General features: G+C 30.5%; 1 protein-coding gene across 2 annotated transcripts in view; it reads left to right on the forward strand.

Moving 5' to 3' along the window:
- MS3_00007847 (uncharacterized protein) overlaps window positions 1–20,233 on the forward strand; it is a gene marked incomplete at its 5' end in the record, with an annotated part of 89,776 nt that overhangs the window by 58,408 nt on the left and 11,135 nt on the right. The window contains 4 exons of one of the 2 annotated variants that reach the window (XM_035732945.2): window positions 7,847–7,901; window positions 8,805–9,124; window positions 13,725–13,983; window positions 18,001–18,197. In XM_035732945.2, coding sequence (XP_035589931.2) covers window positions 7,847–7,901; window positions 8,805–9,124; window positions 13,725–13,983; window positions 18,001–18,197 — 831 coding nt within the window. Of the gene's footprint in view, window positions 1–7,846; window positions 7,902–8,794; window positions 9,125–13,724; window positions 13,984–18,000; window positions 18,198–20,233 lie in introns of those variants that run through there. The other variant, XM_051216192.1, reaches the window with a different exon arrangement.

Here is a 20,233-nt window from a genome sequence, read left to right on the forward strand (position 1 = left end):
TTCGTTATATTCCCTTCCTTTGAAGGACGTTCTGATTGTCCTGAATTAATAAGATTCCTATCCAACGAGCGCTTTTTTGGCTTCTTTGGAGAGCAATAGTGTGAACCCTTGTGTTTGATCTATTCTCTTCTTTATAAATAGGATACAACAACAATTAAACTGTAGCTAATATTTTTGTCCAGCTTGTGTCCAATGAGTTTTAGTTATTCCAAGCACCTCCAGATAGTATCTTCTCATTTTTGCAGCTAATTAAACGGTCCTCTAGGTCTCTCAAACTCTGCTGACTTTTTACGCTTCCATATTAATTGTTGCTCCGGTTGTCAGAAGGTTATTTATCTTACGTCCTGAAAAGATAACTGGGCAGACACAAGTGATAGCTTATCACAAAATGGTATAAAAATCAATGGATTACGTAATGTAATGCGGACTCAATTATCCTTTTTATTAAGTTTGACTCTCAATCTTAATGTCATCTTATTAATTTTTTTCAACCTAAATTCTTAGTATAATTTTCCGTACTTCACTTTTACTTTCATTATGTTCTCATTCTACATCCCCTTTCTACATTTCATGTAGACTTCGATAAGCATATCTTCTAATTTATTTTTTTTCAGGATGCTAACTGTAAACGATATACGGATATTTGATTTTCTAGGAGTACCATAAAATATCTAAATAAGACACTTGTGTGACACATAGAATTGTAGTAAATGGAGAGAGTCGATTTAATCGACATATGTATAAGCTGATTTATTGCTTGGCAGGTCTTTAAGAATGATAATTGTATAAGATATGAAAGCAAAGTTTAAATAATCATTCAAATATTTTTTAACCAACTACCTGTCGGTAACCAAGACATCTTATAAAAACAAAGAAGGGAGATATTGGATTGATGAGGAGTTTGTGGGTTATCTAATTGCAATTACCTAAGTTTAAGTTATTTTGTTCTTATTTTAAATACAGCAACTTTTATACAACTGAAAGATCTGTTGTATATTTACGGCGAATTAACAGTTGTTCACTGTCTGTTCGGTAACGAACATGACATTAAATTTAATAGTAATTCATCACACTATTGTAGTTGAGTATTTTCGAGATAGTTCCTATACTCTGTACATCACTCTTTCTGATAATCGTTATTAGATAACTCTCCAACGTTAAACAAATTTCAGAAGGCAATATAATATGATATGATGACAATAGTTTATCAACGTACAGCATAAGTTAAAAGACCATCAAGTACACGATGCAAACACAAGTAAATACGGATGTGAATGAGTCCAAACGAATGAGATTTTAGAGGCATATATATATGTTGAGTGATTTAACTAGCCAACATATAAGTTAGTAAGAGGAACATATGTATACACTTAGATACATGATCACTTATTCGTGATCATACAAACATGATAACAATAATGCAAAGATATAAATAAATTTCCACCGACCTAATGACATTGTCTATTAAATAACTTAATTAAAGCGCTTAATAATTTATGCATATACAAACTCAAGTATAGGTGAGAATCTTATATTTATGAAATACATATAAATTTCAATTGATTAACCAGTTAGTTATCTGATAGGAAAAAATAACTATACACATACCAACTTTTAACTAATCATTATTTATATGTAGTTATATTATACAAATATCCGCCTAATTAATCATCATTCCCATTCAATTTCTTCTTTTTTCTCCTCTTTTTCTAATCAATTTCTTAGCAACTCAATCTTATTAAATGATTTATTTATTGAAATAAATGCATATACATGTTTTAATTAAATTTAGACATTCATAATTATGTTTCCAAATTTTCTTCTACTCTATTGAACATTGATTTTTTTTTCACCGAAGATTCAATTCTTTACTTCATGAATTGTTCTATTTTTTTGTTCTATTCAAAGAAGAAAGACAAAATAAACGATTGGAATTTCAATTAAATTTTTACCTACAGTATATTCACACATTTGTCACTTCAAATGACCTTTTTATCTCTCCTTTATTATAGATTGATTCACTTCAGGGAGAAAAAAATTTTTTTCCTGGGAAAAAAAATAATCAATTAGTGAAATTGTTTTACCTTTTTTGAAAAAATTTTTTTTATATTGAACGATGACTGAATTAAAATGATAACGACAATGAAGGTGACGAGGATATTGATTACATCTTGTTTTACCCTTTTTTTGTATTTTTCGTTATACCTACCAGGTAACCTGAAAGTTTAAATTGAGAAACAAAAATCATAATAAAGAATATAGATCTGTTAGTAACAAGCAAATCTAATGAAATAAGTTACATAGAAGTTTGTACATATACGGTGGATGAGCTTAGTGAAATAACATAGAAGATCGATACAAATTTGATAATCAGAGTTTAGTGTGAAATGTAACTCAAATTTATGAGGAAAATACAAAAAAGGAACAAAAGCTTCTCTACTATTCTTATATCTAATTTTACATAAAGTGTAAACTTCATCAATGATCTTATATTTTGATTGAAATAAATAATTACCACAAAAAAGAATACAGTGATTCATTCGAATTGATATAGTTACATTGATTGTAGGTTGTTTATATTTCGAACTTAAAACTGAGTATTTATTATTGAGACTTTTAAATTAAACATGACTAAACTATAAACTTCAATGATTTTCTTAATAGAATTGATATATGTTATTCTGAACAATAAAGATGAAGTAATGTGTCTGCCTTAAGAACAAAATATAATATTTCTGATTAAATCTAACCAAATTAAAAGTCAAGTTATACTACTCACTTTATTATTATTAATTGCTTACTTATGCTTATTCATCCTTATGGAGCAAAGGCCGACAGCCAGAATTCATCAACCAACTTCGTACTGGGCTCTTTTCTGATTGTTTCCAACTGTTATTCATTCTTTTGATATCTTCCTTCTATTCCTGACGCGATGTATTCTTCAGTCTGCCTTTTTTCCTTTGGTCTTCAGGATTCAAAATTAGGGCTTGCCTCGTGAAGCAGTTTGATGATTTCCCCAATGTAGATCCTATCCACGTCTAGCGTATTTCCCTAGCTTCCTCTTCAGCTAGAGATTGGTTTGTTCGCTCCCATAGAAAGTTGTTGCTGATGATATCCGGCCAAAGGAAATCCAATGTCTTGCGTAGATAATTGTTTATAAGTACATGTACATTTTTGACAATGGTTGTTGTAGTTTTCCAAGTTTCAGCTCCATACAGAAGAACTGTCTTGACGTCCGTATTGAAGATTCTGACTTTGGTGTTGGCTGACAGTTGTTTCGAGTTTTATATATTCTTAAACCGTGGAAATGCTGTCCTTGCTTTGCCAATTCTTGCCTTTACGTCTGCATCAGATCCTTCTTGTTCATTGATGGATGCTGTTCTGGTATGTGAACATTTCCTTCTCTTCCAAAACTTCTCCATCATGTGTGGTTGAGTTGGTATTCTTCCTGTTGTATATGAGGATCTTGCTTTATCCCTTATGCATATTTGAGGCCTACTGATGAAGAGTCTGCTGTTACACTGGTTGTTTTCATCTTCATTATTGTCATTTATAGAATAGAAGAGATAGGTCATCTTCGAAGTCAAAATCGTTTACTTGCATCCAAGCTGTCCATTGTATTCCGTGCTTCCCTTGAAATTTAAAGGTCGTTATGATCCAATCAATCACTAGAGGAAAGAGAAGGAGTGAGAGCAGACTGACTTGTCTGACACTGATCATTGAAATGTGTCTGTCAGCTGTCCTCCATACATGACTTTGCATAGTAGTTCATCGTATAAGTTCCGGATGATGTTGAAGATTATCTCAGGTGCTCCATAGTGCCGAAGATGTTCCCATAAGATCCTCCTATCCGCACTGTCAAACGATTTCTCATAGTCAAGAAAGTTGATGTATGGTGACGAATTCCGAAACCTTTAATGTGGTTCAGCAACAATTTCTTGAAGACTTTTCTTTGATATTGATTGTATTGTGACGCCTCTATAGTTTGCACACATGCTGAGATCTTTCTTTTTATCTCGATGAGGTATGTTTTTTACAGTCTGTTGATAATTTTTCTTTATGCTAAGTCTTCCTGGTTTAGTAATAGCAAGTATAATTACACCGATGGTCTTCAGTTGTCATCCATAAAATATGGCAATAGTTAAAACTGCTTGGATTGTTATTTTCTTATTCCACGAACTCAATTATATAAATTTTATCAGAAGGGATTTTGTGGAGATTTTAGAAATTTCAATAGTTGAAATCATGAGTCAATTGAAGCTAGACCAACATGGAAAATCTGGAAGCACTGGATGGCCGTTTCGTTCTAATATGGGGCTCCTGAGCAATGCACTTCCACGGTACCGCTCTTCACGAGATTCGAATCCAGGACCTATCAGTCTTGCGCGCGAGCACTTAACCATTGGACCACTGAGCCGGCATCCAACGGTGTTAAGCTTAACTTCAACCAATCCACGAAATTGCGCCACCGTACACCATTGTCTTCAGTGAGCTGACATCTCACAAAAGACCTGGTTGAACTACACTGGTAACGACTTCTCACTAGAACTCCAGGAAATGCCTCTTGAAGTCAGTCAGTAGTGAGCAGATGATTATTATAAGTGTAGTTCAAACAGATCCACAAAATCCCTTCCGATAAAATTTATATAACTGAGTTCGTGAAATAAGAAAATAACAATCCATTTTATATGATAAACTTCTCAGACTTATGCAGGAATTTTCAAAATAGACGGACTGTACAGTAGATGTTAAAATCGCACAAATATATAATGCATAGATTGGATACTTCATAAATGATCATGATTTAAGAGATTTGAATTCCTAATGATTTAATGTATACCAAAAAAGTCGTTTACTTAAATTCCAGATTCTAAACCCAACAATTATTATGGATTAATAGCATTTGAAACCTCTTTATACTAACGAATCATTCTGTTATTTAATGGGACAACCCCATATTTCACATATGGACTGATTCAAAATTTCTGATACTCAAAACCACTGAACATTATAAGTAATCTATACTTACGCCTGTAGTAATGAATTGATAAGAGACTAGAAAAGAATATATTCATTTTCTATGGGTTTCATTTTAAACGACACAAACTCACTGTCCCTGACCGTAGAAACGTGAATACGGATTATATTTAACACTTCTTTTGTATGATTCTGATGAAAACACACACTCATTAGAAGTTGAGTTGGCATCAAATCCTCAATTAAATGAGCATTTCAGTTTACACATACATATATCTCTCTAAAGATCCTGTTGAGTTGTTTATACATATTTTTTAAACTTGAACTTTTCTAACACTGTTTCTAATTGTTTATAAAACTGACTCTAATAAACACTAAAATGTGATTAGGAAATAATTTACCTAACATCAGTGTTTAAAACATCGACCTGATAACTTTCCGGTTACTATTCATAATACCTTTCATGTTTAATAATTACCTTAATCCATCTCTCAGTTGCTTATTTCAGTTCCCTTGATAGTAACTTTTAGAGATAAAAATATATAATAGCTACTTCCAAATGAAAAAAGTCAGTCAGATTTAATTAATTTGATTCATTCAAGTTTTACTTTTTAGTAAAATTATACTGCCTAAATGATTTAATTCAGAGTTACATCGGAAAACTGTCCGGTTCGAATGTGTATGTGTGTGGATTTTGTGTATTTTTGTGCTTGTTATTTTTGTTTCTACGTTATCTATATTATTTGGTTAGTTAACTGATTAAGAGCGTTTCTAGCTAAGCACAATAATATTAGAGTAGTACTTACCCTACGTATACACCTGTAAATAATGTTAGTATGTATTTATGTCTCAAAAGCTAAGGTGATCAAGCTGTTGATGAAGGTAACAATCATCACAATAATAGGAATAATGCTTCTATTCAACGATAAAAATACTAAAGATTACTTAGACAGAAACAAAACAACAATAATTAATATTGTTTTGCGTAAAGAGATAAAAGAAATTTGATTAAACCTATCTGCAAGAACTTATTGTCAGATTTGATTAACTATATGATTTATCAAATGTTTTAAAAGACAGTATCTTCCAACTATCGTTTTTTCTCTCTTTCTAATAAATCTTATTTTGATATTAGTAACGGATGTAATGGTAGTAGAACTAGTAATATTTCAAGTGATAGATAGATATTGTAATATGGGTGAGACATAGATCCGTTAACTGGATTTCCCAAAAATTATATCTAAGCCATGAAGTTCATCTTTGTGATATTATACGTCCGGATATAAGTACTTTTCACAATCTTGTCACATCCTGTGAACAATACAAAGAAAAATTCTATAAATATTATTAGAATGTGGTTTCGTGGAGATTTTCGTAATTTTTAGTAGTTACAATTATGAAACTACTTAAGCTAGATCACCATTGAAATCCTGCAAGAACTGGGCAACCGTTTCGTCTTAGTGTGACACACCTCGGCAGTGCGCATCCACGATCCCGCATGCGGTACTCAGTCCCAGGGTCGGTAGAGTATAATCCGTGTTGGATAGAGACAGGTAGTTACCTCAAATAATGGATGAGTGGTTGAGTGAGATCATGAAACAATTGAAGTTAGACGCTAACACCGTTGAATGCCAGCTTAGTGGTCTAGATACTAAGTGTTTGAGCGCGAGACGGAAGGTCCTGTGTTCGAGTCCGGGTATGAGATCGTGAACTCACTAAACGGACTCGTTAAACATGTACATATATAGACGACTGAAAATCAAAAAGTTTGATACAAATTGAAGGATAATGTTGTGATTTCTTAAGTAGATCAATGAGAACAGAATTTGACCAAACGTAACAAATAATAGTAATCCAGATAAAATTAATGAAATTAATGCATGTTATTGAAATATATTCATGAAAATAAAGATAAAAATGAAAAAGGAATAAATTAAATGTAAGTTAGAGATTCAGATGAAATATAGTAGGATGTGTAAGGAAACTATGGTGACTTTAATTTAAATACCAGTATAAACTTCGTCTTTAAACTGAAATTTAGCTTGTTCAACACAATAGTATGTTAGCACAAATTTTTGATCTCTATAGTTGATGAGACATTTTATATATTAGATAAGGACATGTATCTGATAGGAAAATTCATAGAACATTTTGATATATTATGAATGTTATATATACAAACAGATAATTTTCTAAATACATTTATATATTATATAAAGTCAATCGATACAGAAAGTAAATAGACTGTCAAAGCTTTTAATAATTCACGTAAATGTGACGGGACATTATAGATTGACCTTATTATGAGAATATTAAGTGGATAAATCTGTCTTATAAATTAGGTAATTAGATCAAATTTCAATTATACGAAAGTTGTATAAGAAGAGTGAACTCAATAATACAAATAAATCAACATGCATTACCTCGTAATATTTTCATCTATTATTTGACTTCCTCTAGTGGCTAATCATACATCTTATAAATTTGTGAAAGCTAATACTCAAGATGACTTAATTTTAAAATGAATCTTTGTATAAAATATATCTGTGAAATATCAGTAAGTTATACTCACTCTTATATAGCAAAGAATCTGGTTATGTTATTCTCCTCCGAATATATTTAGTATTCTCTATCCATAAATCAAATTCAACTAAAAAAAATGTGAAACTGGCTCTGATTTATTGATGTGTTAATGTCAAGAAAAGTGTATAATAAATATTAAATGTAAGGTTTTATATGAGACATAACTAGTCAATCAAAATATTTAATACCAGATTTTTGTCTCACCTTCATTGGAGGCTATGGATTCAGTAAGTAAACTCAATACACTTTGTGACATAATGACATTGTTCAGTGGATATTATGAGATATGGGTGAAGCAGACGTGATCACTACTGTAAAAGTTGATGCAGACTTATTTATAGGTTAGAACCATCAAGCTAAGTATATTTTGCTCTAATATTTGTTGATAATGTTATCTTTGAACTGATAAAAATCCAACCCGAAAAACATACAAACGAAAAACAATTGGTGTGACATTAAATTTCAATTTGACACCCATAATTAGCATTGTAAAGTATTAGGTTTTCTAATTCCATAAAATACGATCTGCATCAACAATAATCATCTATTCTCTTTTTTATACGATAAATCAAATCATTTGAAATAATTGATATCCCAGCCACAGATATCCTTCGCTTATTTTCACAGTGAAAATACTTTCACTCAAGGAAATTTAGAATTATGCTTCGCTCTGTAATTTCGCATTCAACTAATGCATTCGAAACGATATACTTTGACTTGTAGCTTTCTATAAATTGCGTATTACAAATATCAAATTTCTATCCTAACAATTTGAGTTTTTAGCAGCAAGGAAATTGGTGATAATAAAAAAAAGAAACGCCAGTTTATAATCACGGTGTTAATTTTCAAATTTTTGTTGGTACAAAAGAATTTTTAATGGAGTTTTGTTCTCTGAGCTAGATGGTTTGGTTGTGGAGCTTTCATTCTTCTTTTGAACGACATCATCAACACGACCAAACTATCCAGCTCTGGGAACAATACTCCATCAAAATCATCCACCTGAACTGCAAATCTTCTCCACCATGCAAAAGAATAAATGAAATCAGTCAATGTTTATTCAGACGACTTCAATCAATTTACAAGAATATAGACACTTTAATTCACAGGTTGTTATCAATTATATATTACTAATGTTACAAATTTAGTAAGAGATCTATTACTGAATAAATTATTTATTGATTCAATTTAGTAAAAATTACAGGATGTTTGTTTATATGTGTTTTGTGTTTTTCAGATTCTTTTAGGCGACCTTGTGTGCAGTACAATTTTATCCCCATACAATACTACATTTTGTAATAGCTTTACACAAGAACCAAAACTTATTGCACAAATAGTTGGCAATAATTTTCATTTAGTACATGCTAGCTTATATTTACCAATATATTTAGAACCACCGATTTTTACCGATTTCCCAGAAATAATAAAATCAAATAATGAACAAATGAAACATAATCAACTTTTACATTCATCATTCAATGGTTACTCATCAACAAATGCTAACTTACAACCTAATATAATTTCATCGGCAGAAATATCAACTATCAATGTATCATCAAGAAAAGTGGTAAGTTAAGAGAGTTATATCTATTCCTATATTTTGTGAATTGTAACAAAGGGGAAAAATCTAAATCTTAGTTTTAATCAGTCAATAATATACTTTTTTTTCTCTCTTTTTTTCTGTGAGAAATATCAATCACGCTAGCATACAGCAAACCTTTATTATTATTATTATTATTAGTATTTAAATCCGAAAACATTTTTCTCTATAAAAAATTAACTATTTTTCTTTATTAAGAAGCATGCAACGTGTCTTATAGATAGTTGGGAAAAAAAGCAGTTTACATAACACTTTATACTGACTTTATAAAGAAAATGATTTCCTGAGTTTTTGAATAAAACTGATATTGTTCTATATCATAACAGGTACTGAAGAAACTTGTCAAGAAGCAAGTAATATATGAGAATGATTAATTCAAAGGAAGTATGGCAATAAAAGTATTTACCAAATAAAAGATATTTTCTTTCTTTCTTTCTTTCTACTTTCAACCTTTTTATCGGATGAAATTTGTTCTTATATAAATTACTATACTAAAAATCATCTACAAAATAAATTTTTCCAACTACAAAAAACATTACATTAGACAAAGTGAGTGCCTACCTTCATCTTGGCCTATACAAACATCAATTAGCAGTCAAACATCATGACATATTCTTGCTTATATCAATGCATGTGTAAAACTGAGAACACATATTTGACTGGGAAAAGGTTGACATCTTGAAAAGAGGGAATACAAAGAAGCTTTAGAAGGTTGACACTCAGGTAAATCAGCAATCAACAAACAAATTGACATAGATTCAATCTATCGACCAATTAGAAAAATCATGGACAAATATAGGACCAAGAATTAAATCAATGGGAAATACAAGCAAAATAAAGTGACAATAACAAGTCAAAGGTCAACAATAATTAGTAAAGATTGAAGTCCACAGGAGAAGCTGTGGGTCTTATATAGAGAAATCCAAATACTTCACCTCTGCCTGACACTGTTGTTCAGAAGAACAATGGAAGCTCCACGATCAAAATTTCCAGCCCAGATAACAAAACTCTACCCAAATCACTACACTTCTTTTTATATTGACTTAGTTATATTTATTCATATACTTTAGTTTAGCGATCAGATTGATTAAATCTCTGAATAGAATGATATAATTTGTCTCAAAAGAAAACACAGAATTAGAATGTTTTTGTTATAGTTATTGACAATAATCATTGTATTTGATAAATTCAGAACAACAGAGGTTTCTAGATGAAAAGAATAAAGAGTGAACACTTAAAGTGAATAAACAGCAATGACGTATACTGATACCTAATTTTTACGAAATAACCTTTTATTGACTAAGGTATAAATCGAGAGTATTCCGAATTACCGAAATAAGAAAAACTTTTTCAAGATTCTGTTGAATATACATTTTACTTCGCCAACATTTAGGTAGTTGTCAACAGTTATATAAGAGAAAATATTCTCTACTACAACCATCCTCGATGAAAACATTCATGGCAAAACATCTGTCTAGTGAAATATTAATATTACTTCAACAGAAATGGTCAGTTACCTAGAAAGAGATATTTATTGATTGTTCTGATTTCAACAGAAAATTGTTTCCTGTATTTACAATATTTTACAAATTTCTGGTGAAGAAATTCTACGCTTCTTGGCAATATGGCTTCTCATTTACTTTTTATAACAAATAATATCCAATGAATAGAATATTGTTAATAGTTAGATAATCAAAAGTATTTAACGATATTATAACATTCTTCTTCGAAACAAAAACAATGGGGTTGTTTTGTTCTCTACTAAAATGATTCGCTTGCCGTGTAAGCTATAAACGATTATCAAAATATACTGTGTAGTGTTTCGTTTCATACAAACGTTTACCTACAATTACCAGAACCTTTCAAAACCATACAATTTTTGAAGAAAACTGTGGATTAACTACTTTACTATTATTATCTGACTAAAGCATTGCTGAATGTTGATTACAACTGTTAAAAATTTAGGTTTATAGAAATGTAGTAAAAGTATAGGTAAATAATCAGATGTAAACGTTCGTAATGCAGAAATTTACTAATATATTCCAGTTAATGCTGTTTGATCTATTGTTATTGTCATCATATTTAAGATCTAAATAATACATAGATGAAACTTTGGTAAACAATGAAGTAAACAGCACCCATCTTGAAGTAACCTGAAGTCAAAGAATTGTTTATTATATAAGTTGGATTAATTTTTCAGTCATTAAGTTTATGATTTTCAAAAAATTGAATTGTTTAAAGAAAAAGAAAATCTTGATAACGTATGTTACAACGATTTTGGTAAAGTATTGTTCTAAAGTAATGTTTTAGTATTTATCAGAATAAAAAAGACTGAAACTAAAGTTGTAGATAACTGCGCAAATCAGACTATTTTTAGAATAAGCTTATAACACGAAAGTGAATTGTGGTTAACTACTATTTAGAATTTCAATAAGATGGATGTTTCATTATGAAGCAAAAAGGAATTCATTTTTGCATTAGTTGTTTGAATGCAAGTGTACTGAGCTGAAGAGTCCTAAATAGGACGAAACGTGCATCGTGAATTCCTATGCTAACCGTCACTCATCTCTGCTTATTATGATTACAAGGGATAATGTTTCTAGAAATTTATTTAAATGGAACTAAACTAATTGTGATGTAAATAAAACAACCAGAAAGAAATTTATTTTTTTTAAAGTCAAACAATCTAAAGTAAAATGATACATCATTTTTATTATTAGTAAAATGTTAAGATAACTAATCAGAAACAAAGATGATATCAGAAGGATAATCAGTCACTAACGAGGAAACAAGAATGTTTATATGAAAACTATTTTAATTAAATATTCTATACAAAAATATGGAAAATTTAAAAACTAATTATACTTGAATTTAACTCATTAATTATGATATATCTATATTATAACAGAAATTAATTTAGATTAACGATCCTGTAGGTAAATATATACATTCTGTTTGATTTTAGCCTTAGTATTTTTAAATAACAAACGACAAACGAAAATAGACTTCACTCATAGTAATAAATAGGTTTGAATGATATTTATATTGTTTCTGGAGTACAGAAATAAGCTTTAGATATAAGTTCATATATTTTCTTGCTTATATGATTGTTCTGGTCGAAAGAAAATATCATTGGGTAAGGGATATACAGTCATACAATTCATTATATATTGAATATAAAACAGAACAATCAATCAAAAATTTAATAATCTCCACAACCCCTATACTAGTAATCAACATGTGCTCACCAGTGACTAGCTTCGTGAGGGAATTCTCGGAGTTCTAGTGAGAAGCCGTGACCAGTGGAGCTAATCCTTGTCGGGTAGAGACAGGTATCTACCTCAGTACAATGGAAGTTGGTCGCGTAATTTCGTGGATTGGTTGATGTTAGAAACTATCACCACTGGATGCCGGCTCAGTGGTCTAGTTGGTTAAGCGTTCACGCGCGGGATTGAAGTCCCTGGGTTCGAATCCCGCTCGCGGGATCGTGGATGCGCGCTGCTGAGGAGTCCCACAATAGAACGAAACGGCCGTCCAGTGCTCCCAGGTTTTCAATTTTGGTGGTCTAACATCAATCGGTTCATGATCTCAATCAAGAACAATATATGTTTTAACCCAGGTATTTAAGTTCATTGCTTCTGAGATTTGAAAATGAGGATACAACTATTAGTCTTTTACATAGGTATTTACTTCTGTCAATATTCAAATATTACTTATGGTATGTTAATTGTCAAAACTCTCTTATGTGAACATAAACGTAGAATTTATCTTAACTTTGTCAAAATAAGGCTTAGTAATCTTATTTGATTGTAAAACGTTATGTTAGCTGATTTATTCAAAATACGATTAGGTGAAAGTACACATCTGATGATCCTCTTTCCGAGGAAATGTCTCATAAAAACTTTACTATATCTCAGTAGTGTTCTGCTGTTAACATATAGATATAATAGATTAAATCCAATTTTATCGTATTTAACATTGAAATTTATCTGAAAATATACCTTTCATTTTTAGTTACAAGCTGAAACGTAAAATGTGCTATATCTAAAAAGAAGTCTAAAGAACACTTAATATCTATAGCTGTTATTGTTGGGGACATTAAATCCCCAGAACTCACTTGGAAAAAGACCTAATTTTGTAATGTTATTTAGAAATTTTGAATTTCTTTTTTTCGCGCCAAAGGCGCTCTTGTCACCATGTCGTATTTCCCACTGGGAAATATCTTAAATACAATTTATCCGTTTTGTCTTTTAGTATGCTATTTGGTAACTCTCCCCAAGGACGGTTTTGTACTTCATATATACGTTTTGAATTGTGTTTGTTCGTTTCCGGCTGTTTGCAGAATAAACTTCTCATTCCAAGTTTGGACTTCTCTTTCTAGTGAGTGGGGCTGGGCTAGCTTACTGGTCTTTGGTCACCGAGTCTTGTTTCTCGTTCGCAGATTAAGTGAACTCGTGATAGCATCAATCTTAACAGTTATACATTTAAATATCTAAGTAAAATATTATGAATTATTAAGCATATACAAAAGAACTTTATGTTATCTGATATACCTTTTAAATTTCAGTCATCTAGTCCGAATTGCGTTTCAAGTCATGTACAAAGAGCTATGTTTAACAACTTTTACGGGACAAATTCAAATAACCAACATAATTCTAAAATTACTCCAATAAATAATGAAAAAGAACAAAATAACAACGAAGTTACAGAAGTGAATGAGTTCATCAGTGTAAATGATATTGCAAGTATGTTTTTACATAATCATGAACTAGCTGATTGGAATGGGAAAGTTATCAAACAATTGGTGCTGTCTACAGCATTTACATGTAAGTTAACTCATAATTCAATACCTATAGTCATAAATTAAATTCAAGATAAAATATTAAATGTATACGCATGATTCAATTGATAAGACTAACTCGATATTGTTGTAAATGAATACATTTTATGATATTGTTGCCCAACAATGTTAATTTTAAATATTTAAGTAGTATATATTTTATTGGAAAATTAAAAGTCAATATCCACAAAATCTTATTTAATTTTTCGTTTGAAATTTGAAGATTTATAACTATTGTGACAATACATAATTACGGTCAGTATGTTATTATAAAACATTTATAACAGTGAAATGACTTTTAATCAATTCACTTGATATTGTTTGGCTTGTATCTTCCCATTGAGGTTTAAGACTGCGATTGATCAGTCTGTTATTGGCATATGTACATACTGTGCGCATGCCTCGATATTGCCTTAATTCACAAGCTATTTGTAAGCAATGATGGGTAGTGGCTAGCAGTGGAATCCAGGACGCGCGTTTCGTCTTATTTGGGACTCGTCAGCTGGATGTACCTGCATCTCGGAGTTGATGTCCACTCTGGGATTCGAACCCAGTACCATTCGTTCTGAGATGCAGGTACATCCAGCTGACGAGTCCCAAATAGGACGAAACGTGCGTCCTGGATTCCACTGCTAGCCACTATCCATCATTGAATTTTAATCAAGTTTTTGGTATCTTCTTATATCATAAAAATGATCATAATAAACAAGGTGTATAACATAATAATCTAAAAACTATAAAATTCATTCAACTGAATGGTTGTTGTTTTTTGTCATCTAGTTATTAATAGTTTTCTAGACTTTCCACCTCAAAATTCGGTAGAGTACATTATGTAATAAAGATTATTTGAAGTACTGCAGGCTATGTAGATACAAATTTGTGAATATCGTGTAAAAAAAGTAGGCAATCAAAGGCATCTTAATAAACATCAATGTTATTCTTCAAAAATAAAGGGTGAAATATCGAATTTTAACTCTATCAAGGAACATACATTGGAATTCCTTTCAAGTTAGGTAATTATATCATATCCAAAAAATGATGTAGCTTTTTTATATGAATATAAGATAAACAAATATATGACGTTTATTTTTAGCTAATATTACGTTAACTAACATGAAAGTAATGATATTAAAATGAAATTTAAGTGAAAATCAGGAGATATTCGATTGATCTATTGAGCAAACGAAACAAGAAAATAATTCATTTTTAATTATTAGGACAATGAGAAAAGATTGTTATTCACTATAAATTAATTAACATATTTGTAGTATCCCAATGAGTAGAAAAATCAGATTTCCTGATGTTTCGTAACTCAGTATATGTCAATTCTTCAGACTATATATCACCAAATAAAAATTAATCCAAGTTTAAATATTACAAAAGAACAATCGAAGAATTATTATTATTATTAATGGCTTTATTCAATATTATATTTTGGTACAATATAGAATTCACAGCACAAGGTATTTCAACAAGTTTCTTTTACAAAAAAAGGAGAAATGTTTAAAAAGCTGAAAAGCTGTACAACTTTTAAAATTAAAGACATGTTAAGTATGTAGGTTATTGACTAGGTTAACTCTAAAAACCTGTTCGTCACAGAACATATTTGCTAAGTAAGGTATTATAGAACTTTTATACTTTTGCTTGTGTGCTTGGATTTTAATGTAATTACGTCTTGTTCAACCAGAAGATATACAAGAAGAAAGATATTAGTGAAGGGGATGGTTAGTATCTGATAACACCTGCCACAAACATATTAACTATGACCTCAAAGTATTCGCCACAAACCTTGCTAACCGCCTTCCGCACTCTCCGAAATACAGCAAAGTCTTTTCTCAAAAGCCCTGGAAAGGATAATGGACAACATTAAAGAATAATAGGTAATATGCGGAAATTGACAAATTGTAAGAGTAAATGACGAGTAATTCAAAGACCATGCAGTCTTTTTACGTATTAAGTTAGACGAAAAACTTTCTTCGATAACAGCAAAACATGAGAAGACCAAGGGAGACCAGAGGAAAAGTTAACACCAAGATAATTGACCTTCGACACTGTGTTTATGAAAGAGTCTTCAATGGCACAAGCATTATGAGATCTCAAAATGGTGTTTAGATCCCGTTCATGTTTCATTCTAAAGTTAACAGCTTGACATTTAGACGGTTTAAGTATGGGACCATTAACAATAGACCAACAATCAATACGAGACAAAAACTCATTCACTTCTACGGGACGTAAAGAGGTAGAGATCGGCATGCATGTAGTGAGATCATCCACATATTTCAAAAAAGTGTTTTCTCTGGAAGGTGGCAGATCATGCAGAAAAAAAAGAGAAAAGAAGAGGTGAAAGAACGGCTCCTTTTGGTACATCTTCATGAGACGGTAGAGACTCTGAACACTTTCCTCCAACCACAGTGTATTGTTCTCTTCCACAGACGTAGGAACATAGTTAGTTGGTTATCCAGCTGTCAGTGTTGACGCTGATTAACTTGTTAAGTAGATGTTGTCTTGGTATAGAATCAAAAGCTGAAGTATAGTCCAGAAAAGCACATCGAACACACTTCTTACCGTTTTACAAGTTGAACACTATATATTCTCTGAAGAAGTGTCTTACACTGAGTCACGAAACATCATAAAATCTAATTTTTCCCCTCATTAAGATATTAAAAATATATTATTTTTGTTCATAACAATCTACGCAAAGCTCAATTAATTCGAAATTATCAAGTCAAAACTTGGTAATGATACTTGTAAATTGTTATGAATTGTTCACAGAAATAGTTGCTAAATATTTATTTATATTCATCAAAACAAAAAACAATGAAAAATATTGGAATGCCAAAAAAACATTGTACAAGTCACATCATTAGTATTATTGAAAAAAAAGAAACGTTTTCTCTTAGTTCCGAAAATAACTAAAATGTTATCACAAATTGTAACGTTGTTGAAGTTTGAAAAAAAGAACAGAAAAAAAAGTTCTTCCCCCCCCACACACACACACAAAAACATACTTATTTTACGAGTTTTCATATTTATATATTTATTATTTATAATTATTAGATTTATATGAATATAAAAATAACAATGTCTTATGCAATACACTTATCAACTGTTGTATTACAAAATAAGTACATATTTGAATGTAACAAGTTTCTACGTAACTGTTTTCATTATTTAAAATAACAAGAAAACATAATGATAAATTTATTATGATACATTTTCATTAAGTAGAAAATAATAGTACTTTTGTTTTAATAAGATTCCAAAGAATTGTGCCATTTTGAATGTACAATTCATAGAGAATATGCCAACATTAATGTTCTAGTACATTTCATACACATAGTTCCCTTTATTATCATAAAGAGAGCAAGAACAAAGATTGCTGCACCAATCTTTGTTCTTGCTCTCTTTTAGTACATTATTATATTCAAATACAAAACAATCTGATTGCTTTATGAATCTTATTTTGTATGTTAAAATAAATTAAGAATAGTTTACTGGGAAATACAATTTCTTTTAAAGAAATAAGACAGTTATGTCATACTCTGAGTGGAATGATTTCATTCTTAAATACAAGCACTTTTACGGGTCTTTAGTTTTGTCTTGTTAATCATTTCGATTAACTGTCTTTAAATTTAGATAAACTCATGTTTTTTGTATATCTCAAAAGTATCACATCACGTCATTTACATGGTATATGTAAGAGGAACGACTTTAATTAGGGTGGTCGGAAATTTACACTTGAAAAGCTTTCAATAGTGTTTTTAGCATACAACTATTCTGGTCGGATTGTATCCTCAGGAGAGTAAAGCTTCCTTGGTGCCTTGTTGGTAATTTATTTAGAAAGGTGAATAGTTTTATTCAATCTCAAAATAAACATTCAGCACTTTGTCAAATATTTACGAAAATCACCATAATGGTCTCCTCTATATGCCTATTAAAAATTCGAATCATAACTATGAATTTTAAAATCTTATTACTTTCTTTCAAAATAAATGTACTTCAGATCGTCTATTGAAACTGTACAATATGAATATTGAAATTGGACTAGTAGTCTTATGGATAACGCTTATTCATCATTGGCCATATCATACAACTTGGTTAATAATCTATCTAGAGGATTTGAATGCTTCAAATTCAATAAATTCCAACAAAGAACAAAATCTTGAAGTCAAAATTAACCTAATGGAGGCTTTTCTCGAGGTATTTTCATGGTATTTATTTCTAATATGTTTGATGTATATATTTAATTTTTTTAAATCCATGCTAGAAACATTGCACTTTAATTAAAACTGACCAAAATTAGTGATGATATACAGATTTAAATGTATATCTGGATGAGAATTCGACTATACTCACTATTTGCTAATAACTAACATAGTGAACTGTAATTGGGACCTAATTAAAGTTATTACAGTTTCTAATTACTAATGTAACAATGAATTATTGAAACATGATAAAGGATGAAATCACGAGTATTAAGAATATTCTGAATGGTTATTCTTTTAATGCATAGTAAATTTACCTATTTACTATCGAAATGTACATTCTAATTAAATCAATGTAAAAGCCTCAGTTTATGTGAGTGAGTGAAATAAAACAGGTTTCGGTAGACTGAATTTGATTTCATAATATACATTTACTTAAATTATAAAAATTTATTAATCTGATCACAAAAATCATTTGTAACAAACGATTCTCTGTTTTGTTAAGGAGTAAGGGTACATAATCGACTGGAACATAGTAAATTTGCAATCTATGTACTGGGTATTGTAGACCACATATACACATAGAAAAATATCATAATAGTAAAATTCTCAGCTACCGGAATTAAATGACCTCAACGTTTTGTTCCACTTTTGGGTCTGAACTATAAATTATCTAAATAAAGTCACAAAAATAAATCGCATCAAGCAATTATCCGATCATGGTAAAGTTACTTATCGCGTAAATTTAAGTGGTTCTGGTGTGAAATGTATCGAATTGTGATATCTGATAGCATATATGTACACATTATTCTTACCTTAATTCAGTGATGCTCTGTGCTCTTAGATAATGGATATAATCTGACTATTCGCTAGGTGGTGTATGCTACTTATGTTGACAAATGTAAGTAGTATGTAACAACAGTCGGAAGTGGAACGCCTATCAGAAGAATGTTGAGAATATTGAAATGGAGAAAACAGGAAAGGAAACATAAAAGAATTGAGAATCAGAAAAAACTATGAAGGATGATCAAGTATTATTCATTTGAATGTCACAATATTTGTAAACAGAAAACTAAATATTTATTCACGTATACAATGATAAAATATTCCCAAACATCTAAAGTAATATAAAACTTAACTGAACTAAACAATCTCTACGATACCTTGCTTTTAAACAAATCTAAAACAACAACAAATTATGGTTTTCTCTTCTGTTTACCTGTTAATCAATAATTGTCAGAATGCAGTTGATTCAATTCCATTTCATTGATTGAATTTATTATGGTTTAATCATAAATAATCACATATCATAGCAGGATTGAAATAGAAATAACTGACACTTTTTGCTATATTGCAGTTTGAATGAATATCACATATGCAATTCATCATTTAAAGATGACTACACAATGATCTATTATTCAATACACTTGATTTGTGTTGATTAACAGTGTAGTTCTTAACAAAATTTACCATTAACTTAGATAAGTTATATTTTCACATGAATAAAATTGACCCAAAAATATGACTTCTGTTACTGTAGTAGTATAAATCAAAGAAGCATTTGAATAATTCAATCAAACGTTAATGTAATCAACAAATAACTTCGAGTTCTAGAAGGCTTAGAGATTTGATGGAACTAAGTTGATGAATTTCACTATAATAACCAACAATATAAACTAGAAAGGGGTTTTATGGAGATTGTAGTAATTTAATAGTTGAATTCATGAATCAACTAAAGGTAGACAACCATGGAAAACCAAGAAGCATTGGACGGGCATTTTGTCCTAATATCAAACTCCTTAGCAGTGTGCATCCACGATCCAACTGGTGGGATTCGAAGCGAGGATCTTCGATCTAGCACACGAACGATTAATCTCTAGACCAATGAGCCCACTTTCACCGGTATTGATATCTAAATTCAACTAATCCACGAAACTGAGTGACACATCCATCATTATTTTCAGTGAGTCACTGTCTCACAACACACATAGTTGAACTTCACTGGTCACGGCTTCTTATCAAAACTCCAGA

Source organism: Schistosoma haematobium, chromosome 4 (assembly GCF_000699445.3).
Source record: "Schistosoma haematobium chromosome 4, whole genome shotgun sequence".
Taxonomy (NCBI): Eukaryota; Metazoa; Platyhelminthes; class Trematoda; order Strigeidida; family Schistosomatidae; genus Schistosoma; species Schistosoma haematobium.